The sequence below is a fragment of the Mustela nivalis genome (assembly GCF_964662115.1).
Source record: "Mustela nivalis genome assembly, chromosome: 1".
Classification (NCBI taxonomy): domain Eukaryota; kingdom Metazoa; phylum Chordata; class Mammalia; order Carnivora; family Mustelidae; genus Mustela; species Mustela nivalis.
This window is the reverse complement of record NC_139020.1, coordinates 59218051-59230758: the sequence shown is the minus strand read 5'-3', so window position 1 is coordinate 59230758 and position 12708 is coordinate 59218051. Positions and strand designations below refer to the sequence as shown.

Below are 12708 nucleotides of genomic sequence, written 5' to 3'. Positions count from 1 at the left end.
GGGACTCGATCTCAGGACTCTAGGATCATAACCTGAGTCAAAGGCAGTGGATTAACCAACTGAGCCACCCAGGCATCCCTTCCCAGGTGCTTTTGATGGTCTTGTTCTCTCCTAGCCCCCAGTACTGGGGATTTGCTGCTCCAGGATACAGGGATCTCTGTATTAAAGAGATATGCCTAGATTCCAAATAATAAGAGTCAGAGTGACCTTGATGTTTGCCTTGAGGTGTGAATTCCTTCTCTTCATGATGGATGAGTGGCTCTATAAGCTATAGACTTTTTGTGAACACTTTCAATACCAGGGAAGTCACAAAGTAGCTTGTCCCATTTTTGGAAAGATTACATTATTAGTTGTTCCAGACCTTGAGTCAAAAGCTGACCCTCTGGACTATCCCGCATTAGACAGTTGTACTCTCCAAGAATGAGAAGCTCCAAGAAGTCAGCTGTCATGTATCCTCTACATACTCTTTTTTGTACTTTAGTAATTGTGTTGAGTCTACTTCAATTTTAAAGTTTGTGTTTTATAAATCAATCAAGAAATATGTCATTTATTAAATAGCACCTAAACCATAGTATAATTTATATAAGATGTAATTAAATGCAATTTTGTTTTATTTTTTAAAGATTGTATTTTTTTGTCAGAGAGAGCGAGCACAAGACGGGGGAGCAGTAGGCAGAGGGAGAAGCAGGCTCCCTGCTGAGCAAGGAGCCTAATGCAGGACTCAGTCCCAGTCCTAGGACCCTGGGATGATGACCTGAGCCAAAGGCAGCCGCTTAATTGACTAAACTACCCGGGAGTCCCTTAAATGTAATTTTAAATTGAGGGTCCTAGATGCCCATGAACAATGAAGGCCCTGGGTCTCTGATAGGAAGTTAAGAAGGCGCAAGCCAGAGGTGAGGATGGGATAAAACGGAAAGGAGTTGAAGCTATAGCAGAACACAATTTAACATCTTCAAAGCTCTGGTTAGTGGCTGCCACTGTCTTCTGGGGTTAAAAGACAAGGATTGGACTCTAGTTAGACATTAATTAACTATTTCACCCAATGGAATATTTACTGAATATTTACTGAATACCTGAGGCTCAGGACACTGCACTCAGCAGTCTAGGAAATAGAGATGACCTGTGAGAAGAAGCAGGTTGTGATTTGAAAGGGGAGAGTTTGGGAACTAACAATCTTACCCATTCTGCATTGGAGAGCAGCAGCAAGTAAAAGGGAGTCTCCCCCCGACCCCGAAATTAGGGATGATAATATCAGATAAATGATCACCTGTCTGATTCCCAGCTGCCATCCATGTCAGTGAAGAGATAGTAGCCTAATTCTACTCATGGCTGTAGACATAGCTTTAAGCCCTCCAAAGTGTTATACTGGTACTGGGAACAGAGAAAGGAGAGAAGGAAGGAAAGGAGAAAATAGCAGTTTGGGGAAAGAAAAAAGGTGTGTGGGTGAAGTCTCCTGCCCCATACCAGGCTCTATGAAGATAAAGAGCCTGTGGTTCCCACTCTTATTTGTAAGGAGGCCTCAGATAGTTTCCCTGAGGACTGAATAGCTTCAACAAGATCTTTGGATCACACATTCATTTGCTCTTTATAGAAGATTCAATTTTAGGTGTTTATGTCTTTATTAAATTGATAAAATTCAGTTTTCTTGAACAGATCAAAAGCTCTGAAATGTTCTCTTTTTCAATTTAATTCTTAGGCAATGAGCTAGGTATAGTTATATATAGTTTGTTGTAATTTGTATATACTTCACAATTCAAATTGCATTAAGATTTCCTCTTTCTTATAGATACTTTTATTAAAAATTCTGCATAGTTTCTTTCCCTAAAAATATTCACTTACAAATAAGGGTAATCCCCTAAAATCAGAATTTATTTTTTAAAGAAGGGCTCAAAAAATAAAGATTTCTCCAATGATCCTTTAGCTTCTGTGTTCACCAGTGAGTTCTTAGAAAATATGAATCCATCTACATAAGATACACTATGTTTTATATTTCTTTTGCAAACTACATTTTTTATAGATTAATCTCATTTACTTAATACATTTATATCTTGGGTTCTATTGATTTGAACTTGAATGTAGTAATAATGTACATTTAAAAGATATTTTATAAAAACAGGTTATTTTAACCTCTATTTTGGATTAGTTCAGATTTACTCTATAGGATAAATGTGTACACACACACACACACACACACACACACACTTATCTACATACCTATACATACTAATGAGCTCAGGAAATGTTAGCATATTGATTATACATACTTATATACTAAATATTATTTAGTTTATTTTCATAATTTGCTCATGTGAATTAAATTTCAGTTACGTATATGTGGATTTATTATTATCACTGGTTTTTCAGAACTTTGAAACATTCTGTCAGAATTTTAAACATCTCACCTTTCAAATTCAGGGAAGAGGCCTATATAATACTTTTCTTTTATAAAATGAATCTGCTTTCAGGATCTCCCTACGAAAATTAAAATACAGACTAAATCAGAGTATAAGCATTTTCACTTCATTGAAAAATAAAGTTGCATTGGTAATAAATAAAAACTGAGTTCCAAAGTATAATTCAACTACTTCAACACCGACCCTTTGCCTAATGGCACAGCTTTTAAAAATACATTTATTTCATTACGTTTCCTGTCTCTAGGATGCTTACTTTATTACACTCCTTTTCCTTAACAACTTGCCCTCAGTCATTCCTTTGGTTACGACTGCAGAAAGCGGGCCAACCTACAACTTCTGGACGGCAATACTGTGATCTACATAGCTGGGAACCAGCTGATCTTTCTGAATTTGCAAACCAAGGAACAGATGTACCTGCGAAGTAGCAGTGGTAGAGGAATTGGTGTCATTGGGGTATGCTGTTGGTGACTTTGGAAAAAAAAAAATCTATATTTTTGTATCTGTTTCATCTTGGACCAACCCAGCTCTTAGGTGCCAATACCATAGGTAGTATTGCGGGATTTAGGCATTTTCAATTCGACTATTACAGCCATTCCATTCACTGACATGGTCTCTGTGCAGTACTACAATATTATGTTAATGATACGATCATCTCATTTTGCAGATAAGGAAACTGGAGCTGATAGAGGTTAAGTGGCTTCCAACTGTCCTGCACCTTTTTCATAATGAACACTTTGTTCCATTCTGCAAAAATACTCAGATGAGTAGCACAAATGATAATTCAAATCATAGGGAGAAGTGCCAGATAAGATGTAGGTATAAAATCGAACATTAGGAGATCAAGTATACATTGTACATTCAGTAATTTTTGAGCAGTTGACAAAAAGATTTGCATGTGATTTGGAGGCTGTGTCTTCCTTCCTCCTCAGGTGGCTGTCTCCATCATCACCTTCTTTCTTATATCTTTGGCCTCTCCTTTTCATCCTCTGCATAAAAGCACACTAAACCAACTGGTCTTCATAAAACCAACTTATGTCTTCATAAAAGCACTTCTAAACCAACCATGCCTTCTCTTTACTTGCTGGCTTTTCCCTTCATAGCCAGGTTTGTCTTTTCTCCTCCCACCTCACTGAAATTGCCTTTACTAAAGTGACCAGTGGCCCGCTGAGTAGCCAAATCCAAAGAAAACCTTTTTAGCTGTCTCTTACTTGAGCTCTCTATAGCACTTGGCCCCATACCTGAAGTTTTCCCCTTGACTGTTTTTCTACTCTGTGATCCTTAAGAGTAGGTGTCCTTAGATCTGCTCTCACCAATAACAACTCGAGACAACACCTCTTGGTGCCTTTAGAGCCATGAGAGGGGCTCCTGTTCAGAGTAGGCTGTGTGAGACAGGGAAAGGAGGAGAAACGCACAGGATTTGGGGCACATACAAGCAGCGCTTCCATAGTAGATGCTCAAAGAGTTTTTTTAGAAGGATCATGGTCTAAATAGAAGTCTGCCCTGCTCTCACCCTGCCTGTCAGGTGTGAGCAGCCCAGACAGAACTGGCAGGTGCAGGGCCCACATCACCGTGCCCTGCAGAGGTGGAGGGCTTCCCACAGAAAGCCTGGTGCAGATCCAGCTGAGAGACTGGGCCAAGCTAGCAGGGGGTAGTGGGAAATAACTTTTGATTAAATTAGATGGGACCTGGTAGGGTATTTAGAAAGGGAGGTGAGTGGAGAGGTTTTGAAGATTCTTGCTCTGAGAAGTGATGCAGGGACATGAATGGGAAGGCAGAAGGTAAAGAAAATCCGAGATCCACAAATAGAGCGGCTATCGAAATAGGACCTGGTGAGAGGGAAGAGTGAGGAGAGTCTCTTGATCATTGATCTGTACGTAGCATGTGTGCATGGTAAAGTCCCTGCCCCCAGCAAGAATTAACGCACTAATTAGGATTATTGTTTTAAGGTTTTAATGATTGTGAGAGAGAGAGAGAGAGAGAGAGGGAGAGAGAACAGAAGTGGGGGAGGAAGGTGGCGGGGGTGGGGAGAGGGACACTGGGTGTGGAGTCTGATATGGGGCTCAATCCCAGAATCCCAGAGCCCTGAGATCATGACCTGAGCCAAAGTCAGGTGCTCAACCGACTGAACCACCCAGGTACCCCAAGAAGAATTTATTATCTTACATTGTGTGTCCAACAGTACTCAGAATATGCAGGTATTTAAATGACAAAAGTTTCATGACCTCTCTGAATTCAAAGAGTTTAAAATCCATCTAAAGAGACAAGACTCATATTAAAAAAGAAAAAACCAAAAATCTAGATCCATGCAAGTACGTGATACCGTGGCACCAGCTATGTGCAACTATTCACAGGCCCAACTTGAGGGTCCTGAGTTCTGTGGAGGGAAGTCAGTTAGGAGCCACCCTGAGGTGTCATGTACCCTGAGGTCCACATCACTTGCAGAGTGCTAAGAAACAGGAAACTAGCACTTCTTTTTTTCTCCCATTATGTAGTTTTGAAATTTCTATTCTGTTGTATAATAATTTGGTCTGAGGTCAGTAGGCGAGGTATTCTGTGGTCAAGAATGGCAGCCCTTATCATCCTCCTGGACTCTGGGCAGTTGGATGTCCATGTGTGCTGGGGCTGTCAGAGCCTGGCTAGTGGCAGGGGCCTTTCCTCAGCTGTCCTCATCACTTCATTTCCCCCTAAAACAGTTTACCATTTGTGGATGAGAAGTGTTCGTGCAAAGCAGTGAGAAACCTGTGAGGAGTGGTTCTGGGGACATATCAACTATCTTTCAGAAAAGATAGGGTGAATCTGTATGTTGAATAAAAAGTAAATAACTCATTAATTCCACGTCTCCACTAAAAATAAAACACCTGATCTGAGGGCTGCAATTTTTTCACTTACTATAGACCAGACCTGGAGGGGCAAAAGATTTGCCTGAATTCCCTTTCAGATTTCTGTGACCACATAGCTCACCCAATATTGTTCTGTAAATGGGCATCTAGAAAGATGTAGTTGTAATCTGCTTCCCCCTAAGTCCTTCGTAACTCCAATTTTTTAGTTCCACTTTCTTCCTGGCTTCCAACACCTGGCTTGAATTCTACCTCTGACATTTGCCAGCTGTATGACTTCAAGTCACTTAGCTTCGCTGTGCCTATTTCCTCATGAAAACAGTGGGAATGATATTGGTAGCCAAATTCACAAGGTTGCTGTAAAATTTAAGGGAATTAATTCACATAAAAAACACACAGTGTCTGGGACACATCATAAGCACACAATAAGTGTTCTGCTGTCACTGAGTGTGTATCCTATAAACCCAAGCCTTGTTTCGAGCTGAAGTGATGGGTGTTTACTTGAGTGGAAGAGGTGTCAGCAGGAAGACCTTATTATAGGTCTTACGGCGCCATGGGTGGGGAGAAGAAAAAGCAACAGTGTTATCTTGGGTACCAAAATCTACAGTGCAACCTATATCCTCTGAGGAAAGCTCCTCTTCCACAGGTTTAAAATCAGGAGTTGCAAAATGGTAACTGAAAATAGAATTTTATAAAGCACAATATGTATCTTAAATAGTTGATTTTTATAAGAGCCTATTTTTATTTTTAAAATATCCATGGACTCTTCCTGCACATTGGCTTACCAATGAACAAAAATACCAGGAATAAACATATAATTCTGTAAGATTTATACTGCTGTCATTTGAAATGCTGACAAAAATAGTTTAGCTGGGGCATATTTACTCTATTTTCCTCTGCGTCTGGCTTGGAAATATATCTTTCTCACTTCTAGTAAGTTTATAGACATTTGCAGTGAATTTGTCCAAGGTGCATTTTTAAAAACTGAGCTGTAACCTACTCTAGAAACATGGATTTTTCTGTACAAAAAGCTAGTCTGATTTATATATGGAGGGTAAACAATTCATCTAACTTAGTTGTTCTCAAAGAGTGGTACCAGGGCTGGCAGCAGCAACATCACCTGGAACTTGTTAGTGATAGAAATGCAAATTTTGGGGGCCCAGCCCTGATAAACTGAATCAGAAACTCTGGTGGTAGGGCTTGCCTTCTGCACCTTAATAAGCCCTCCTGTGGTTCTGATGTGTGCTAATGATTGAGAACCATTGTTCTAGCTCTTCTGATGGCAATTAAAAAAACTGTAGGGGTGGAAATGGCTCTGTTAACAAAAGTAAAACTTAAAATGAGCGTTCCCTTAGGTTTCGTTTTATTTGTTTTTTCTATTTTTAAAGATTTTATCTATTTACTTGACAGAGATCAAAAGTAGGCTGAGAGGCAGGCAGAGAGAGAGAGAGAGAGGGGTTGGGAAAGCAGGCTCCCTGCTGAGCAGAGATTTTTTTTTTTTTTTTCCCTCAATGGATGTGGGGCTTGATCTCAGGACCCTGGGATCATGACCTGAGCCGAACGAAGGCAAAGGCTTTAACCGACTGAACCACCCAGGCACCCTAGATTTCATTTTAAATCACATCCATCACCACGTACTTATCAGGTGCCCATTTTTAAGTTTTTTATTGAAGGGGATCCTAATAAATTATAAAATCACATATGCTAAATACTACATTAATAGGACTATAAGAAAATTCTCCTTTTATTATTTAAGTGAGATTTTACTCTCTATAGGTACATCCTGATAAAACTTACTTCACAGTAGCTGAAAAAGGAGTTTTCCCAAAGATTATCATCTATGAGTATCCTTCTTTGAAGCCCTACAGAATCCTTCAAGGTGAGCTCAGTACATCCTCTAAAATATTCCATGTTCAAGGTTAACAATATTCAGGGTTTTCCAGAGACACTTTATTTAAAGGAATTGTCTTTTGCACTTGTGGGGGCTAGCAGGTCTGAAGGTTGTAGGGCAGGCTGGTGGGCTGGACAATCTTTATTTTTTTTTTTAAAAGGTTTTATTTGTTTATTTCACATAGAGAGAAAGAAAGATAGAAAGAGTGAACAGAAGCAGGGGGAGCAGGAGGGGAGAAGCAGGCTTCCTGCCAAGCAGGGAGCCCGATGTGGGGCTTGATCCCTGGACTTTGGGATGAATGATCTGAGCTCAAGGCAACTGTTTAACTGACAGCCACTCAGGCACTCCTAGGCTGGACATTCTTGGGCTGGGTTGATGCTACATGTTCAGGTAGAATTTCATCTTCCTCAGGGAGATCTCAGTTTTGCTTTTAAGGACTTTCATCTGATTGAATAAGGTCCACCTGGATTAAAATAACCACAAATGAAATTAATCACCACAGTTCTCTTATAAATTTTGTTCTCCATATAATTACTTCTAGTAGTTAGTTTTTTAAATGGACTACTTTTCAGAGCAGCTTAAGATTTTCAATAACGTTGAGAGGATGGTTCAGAGATATCCCATAGCCCTCTTCCCCCACATATACATAACATTCCCCATTATTAACATCACTTACCAGGTACATTTTTACTGGGGACTAGTCTCTGTTAGTGCATTATAGTCACCCAGAGTCCACAGTGTCCCCTGGGGTTTACTCTTGTGTTGTATTCTATGGGTGTAGACAAATGTCTAATGATGTATATTCATCCTTATCGTCTCCTACAGTGTATTTTCACTGTCCTAAGAATCCTCTATGCCCTGCCTATTCATGACTGTCCCCACTTCATAAAAGGGAGTGTGTTCTCATGCAAAATGTGACTAGGATTTCTTCACTTTCCCGCCTCCTGTTATGTAACTCAGTCCAAAGCCAAGGGTGATGCATGGTTTTTGGATCCTTTCTTTGGGAATCCTTGGCGTTCTTTCATCAATACTTATCACCAAGGGTGCTCGCTTGCTCTCTTTCCCTCCTTTTTTCTTTTAAGTAATATACTTTTGAAAATGAAATAAATGTTGCCTTTGTTCATTAGACTCTCATTCATTCTTTCAGATGGGACTGAGCTGGGCTATGCTTATGTGGATTTTGACAACAGTGGTACCTTGCTAGCCTCTGTTGGCAGCAGCCCTGATTACACACTGACCATCTGGAATTGGAAAGAAGAACAGCCCATACTGAGGACAAAAGCTTTTTCCCAGGAGGTTTTTAAGGTTACTTTCAATCCCGAAGATGATGAGCAGCTTACTACATCGGGATCAGGCCACATCAAGTAGGTTGTGTGACTGGTACAGGTGCTAGTAGATTATCATTAAGGATATTGTCTGAGAGGATTAGCCAGCTGGAGACATTTGTGCTGATGTTAACATTAGGATAATTTTTAAATGTGTTCTCTTCAAAACTAACTGTAGTGCTGCTTTTCTAGTTGGCTATGGGGCTTTTATGACTGAAGCCAGTATAGCTAAAAACAATTTAGTCTGCTGCCTTCTTACAGGCTTTACCACCTAAAAGAGTACTTACTCTTACTTACTAACATGGCATATTGAGTTTTCAGATCCACTTTACTTTTTATTTATTTATTTATTTATTTATTTATTTATTTCAGCGTAACAGTATTCCTTGTTTTTGCACCATACCCAGTGCTCCATGCAATCCGATCCACTTTAAATCTGTGGGAGCAATATTGTTTTTTTTCTTTTTTTAAATTTTATTTATTTGACAGAGAGAGAGATCACAAGTAGACAGAAAGGCAGGCAGAGAGAGAGGGGGAAGCAGGCTCCTAGCTGAGTAGAGAGCCCGATGCAGGGACGCTGAGATCATGACCTGAACTGAAGGCGGAGGCTTAACCCACTGAGCCACCCAGGTGCCCCTGTGATAGCAATATTGTATGATAGCTAAGTCATTTTGACATCCTAACACAGGACCCTCGGTACTAAATTTTAATGGAGCCTACTCTTGATCTCAGGGCTCTGGCTCTAAATTCCATGTCCTTTTCACTCTTTCACACTCTGCTCTCTTTTCCAAGATGAAATGATTTTGTCTTTTTCTGTCGTCATTTTACCCTGTCTTATGCATTTATTTAACAGCCATCTCCGGGCTGCTCATAACTAGATTTCCAGTGTCCTCTTCGAGAAAGACATTTTTATCCTAAGTTGCTCTTATTCCAATTTAAACCTGGCTCTCTTCTTATTTATTCATTAGAGATATAGGTTAATTGAACAGATTTTAAGATGGAAATTTGGGGGAATTCTCAAGTAATTTGCTAGCTATAGGCTAAAAATTCTCTTTACATTTTTCCATCATTTAGTAGAATGCATATTTTCTTTGCATTGTATCTTTGGGGAGAGAAATGAAGTAATTTCATGTGTGAAGTGCTATAGAAGAAACAGAGTATATGGAAATGTATGATCAGGGGTCCTGTCATAGCCATGGAAAGGATGTTGGTTATTTAAGCTTTTGGCTTCATATTATTGGCTTGTTGATACCATCCATTATCTATTTTATATCTATTTGGCAGGCCAGATTCTTTTTCTATATGTTCTTCATCATCTGTTCACTTGCTTAGACTTTAATACAAAATGTTAGTAATAACCAACATTTATTCATTGCTTTTATGTATAAGCCACTGTTCTAAGAGTTTTTCAACAAGTTTATGAGGTAGGTGCTATTAGTAGTCTCATTTTATATATGAGAGCATGAGAGCACAGTGTTATTAAGAAATGACTCTTAACTACACAAGTAAGTGAGAAATTTTTTGAAAACTTTTGCATCTTCTAAAATGGTATTATTCAATAGAACAACTTTCTGCCAAGATGAAAATGTTCTATATTGTCCAATCTAATAGACATTGGCTACATTTTTGCTATACGTACTTGAAACTGGCTAGTCTGACTGAAACACGGAGGTTTAAATTTGGTTTAGTGTTAATTATGTTAAATCTGAATTAAAATAGTCAAAGTTGGCTAGGGTCAGCTGTATAGAACAGCAGGACTCTAAGATAAAATATCCGCAAAGGCAGGGAATTTGTCTATTTTGCTCAATTCTGAATTTATATTGCCTAGAACTTTGTCTGACAGGTAGTTGATGCTTCATACATATTAGTTAATGAATAAGCAAATGAAATAATATATATGACTCTGAAACATGTAAATGATTGGGGAGAATAAACATAGATAAAGCCTCTTTGAGGTACATTCAGTCTCTTTCTTGTTTGTAGGTTCTGGGAAATGGCTCTAACATTCACTGGTCTCAAGCTTCAGGGCTCATTGGGTCGATTTGGCAAAACAGCCACTACTGATATAGAAGGTTACATGCAGCTCCCAGATGGGAAGGTGAGTACAGCCACTATTCCACAATAATAAAATCATGTTTTCAAAATGAAAATATATGGAAGCCCATTACACATTCTAAAAAGCTCTGCCAATGTTATTAATGATGGACACTATCTTTGTAAAGACAATGAACGTTTAATTTTGGCTCTTCAGAGTATCAGTTTTAATTAATATAGTTCTAGGGAATTGTCATAATCCATATGAAAATATCCTTTTTGGTTTTGTTTACTAAATATTATACATGCATATATAAAGTATATGCAGGTATTTTAATATATTAACATAGTGATACATTGTTATTCATCATCATGGAGTTGCAGTGTTTATAATGTTTATCTGTCCCTCCTCTTTATCATGATGCTCCAAGAGGACTTACTGGCTCAAAGGTGGTATACAGTTTTGTGGATTTTTCTTTCATTGTCAGATTATTATTTAGGAATATTGAGCCACTTCACAGTGGCACCTAGAGATACATGGCAACTTTAATCTGGTAGTTTATTTTATAACATTGTTAGTTTATTTTCTCTCTTCCTTTTGTAAAAATTTGTGGGCATATTGCTATAGGTTCAATTCTCCATTAATATTGTATTTGGCTTCCTATTAGGATGAGTTATATAGTATTATTTGTGAACATCTCTGTTAAAAGTAATTGCTAGCATACATATATTACTTTGAGGAACCAAAGGGACTGGTCATCTACCTAGTAGATATTCTCAATTTGGAATCATGTTGTAGGGGAGGAAATCAAAAGCCTTGGATGCTAGTTAAATAAATAAATGTATATCCAAAGCTATAAAATGATCACAAATAATTTTAGTTTCAAATTTTGAATAATGCAGGAAATTAAAGTAAGAGAGATATTGTATACCCCTGGGGATAAAAATATATGTTTATAAAAAAATAAAAAATTAATAAAAATGGTTTCTTACGAAGGCAAAACAAAACAAAACAAAACAGGCCACAAGGGGGTGCCTGGGTGGTTCAGTCAGTTAAACATCTGACTCTTGGTTTTTGCTCATGGCATGATCTCAGAGGCCTGGGATCCAGCCTCAGGTAGGGCCCCATGCTCAGGGGGTGTCTGCTGGAGATTATCTCCCTCTCCCTCTGCTCCTGCCCTGCTCGCTCTCTCTCTCTCTCAAATAGAGGAGGAAAGAAGCCATTTAAAATGAGAGACACAAAAGGAAATATTTAGAGTTAGGAATAGTATCCTATATTTGGAAGGCTACTCAGGAAAGAGTATTCATGTTGGCAAAGAGTGGGAATTAGGTTGAGAGGTATAGTTGGGTCCTATGTATAAGTAGGTTCATAGCCAGGCAGAACTATCATACATTGGAAGAGTAGAGTTGCAAATGAAGTTCTATATCAATCTGGCCACAACATGCCAAATGAATTGAGGGAAGGGAAATGTAGAGTCAAGGGGAATGAGCCAACATGGAAGATGTCACTTTCATTTCATTTTTCAGGACAAATGGAAAAAGAAAGCTAAGCATGTATGACCTTTCAGAAGGGAATGCTGGCCAGGCATGGGTGGTTTCTGGTGGTTTTGTTACTGGGCAGAAGAAAGCAAGTCACTGTTGAAAGTGAGCTGAGGTTTGGTGATAAGTCAAACAAGCAGAATGGATAAGATGAGTGGACTGGGGAGGTAGAAAAGACTGAGTAAATTAGTCTAGGTGAGAGGGAACTGGGGCGCCGATGAGGAGGAGGCAGGCAAGAACTAGATCTGAGCTTCCCAAGGTGTTTCATGGAACATTAGTCTACACAGAAGCTCTGTGAAAATAAGACTTTCTTGGTCAGATTCCTTTGTATCTAGAAATTCCTCTCCGTGATTTCTAGTGAACACTTCTATGTTAAAGTCTCCAGAGAGTCCTAGAGAAAAGAAACTTGTTTGATTTTGTTTATCCAAGCATATGTCTTTGGAAGTAGTGTTAGGACAGGAACTTTCTTTCTTTCTTTTTTTTTTTTTTTAAAGATTTTATTTATTTATTTGACAGACAGAAATCACAAGTAGGCAGAGGGGCAAGCACAGAGAGAGGGGGAGGCAGGCTCCCTGCTGAGCAGAGATCCCAATGTGAGGCTCCATCCCAGGACCCTGGGATCATGACCTGAGCCAAAGGCAGAGGCTTTAACCCACTGAGCCACCCAG

The 12708-nt window shown here is 39.0% G+C and overlaps 2 protein-coding genes across 11 annotated transcripts in view; one reads left to right on the top strand and one right to left on the bottom strand.

Moving 5' to 3' along the window:
* Window positions 1-12708, bottom strand: part of SIDT1 (SID1 transmembrane family member 1) — a 479838-nt gene that overhangs the window by 178985 nt on the left and 288145 nt on the right. The gene's annotated exons all lie outside the window — the stretch shown is intronic.
* Window positions 1-12708, top strand: part of CFAP44 (cilia and flagella associated protein 44) — a 151704-nt gene that overhangs the window by 11986 nt on the left and 127010 nt on the right. For all 10 annotated transcript variants that reach the window (XR_014313403.1, XM_082737190.1, XM_082737192.1 and 7 more), the window contains 4 exons: window positions 2705-2867; window positions 7028-7130; window positions 8290-8506; window positions 10451-10565. Coding sequence is in view for 9 of the 10 variants with exons in the window: in XM_082737190.1 (XP_082593316.1) it covers window positions 2705-2867; window positions 7028-7130; window positions 8290-8506; window positions 10451-10565 (598 nt within the window). In the remaining variant the exon portion in view is untranslated. The remainder of the gene's footprint in view (window positions 1-2704; window positions 2868-7027; window positions 7131-8289; window positions 8507-10450; window positions 10566-12708) is intronic.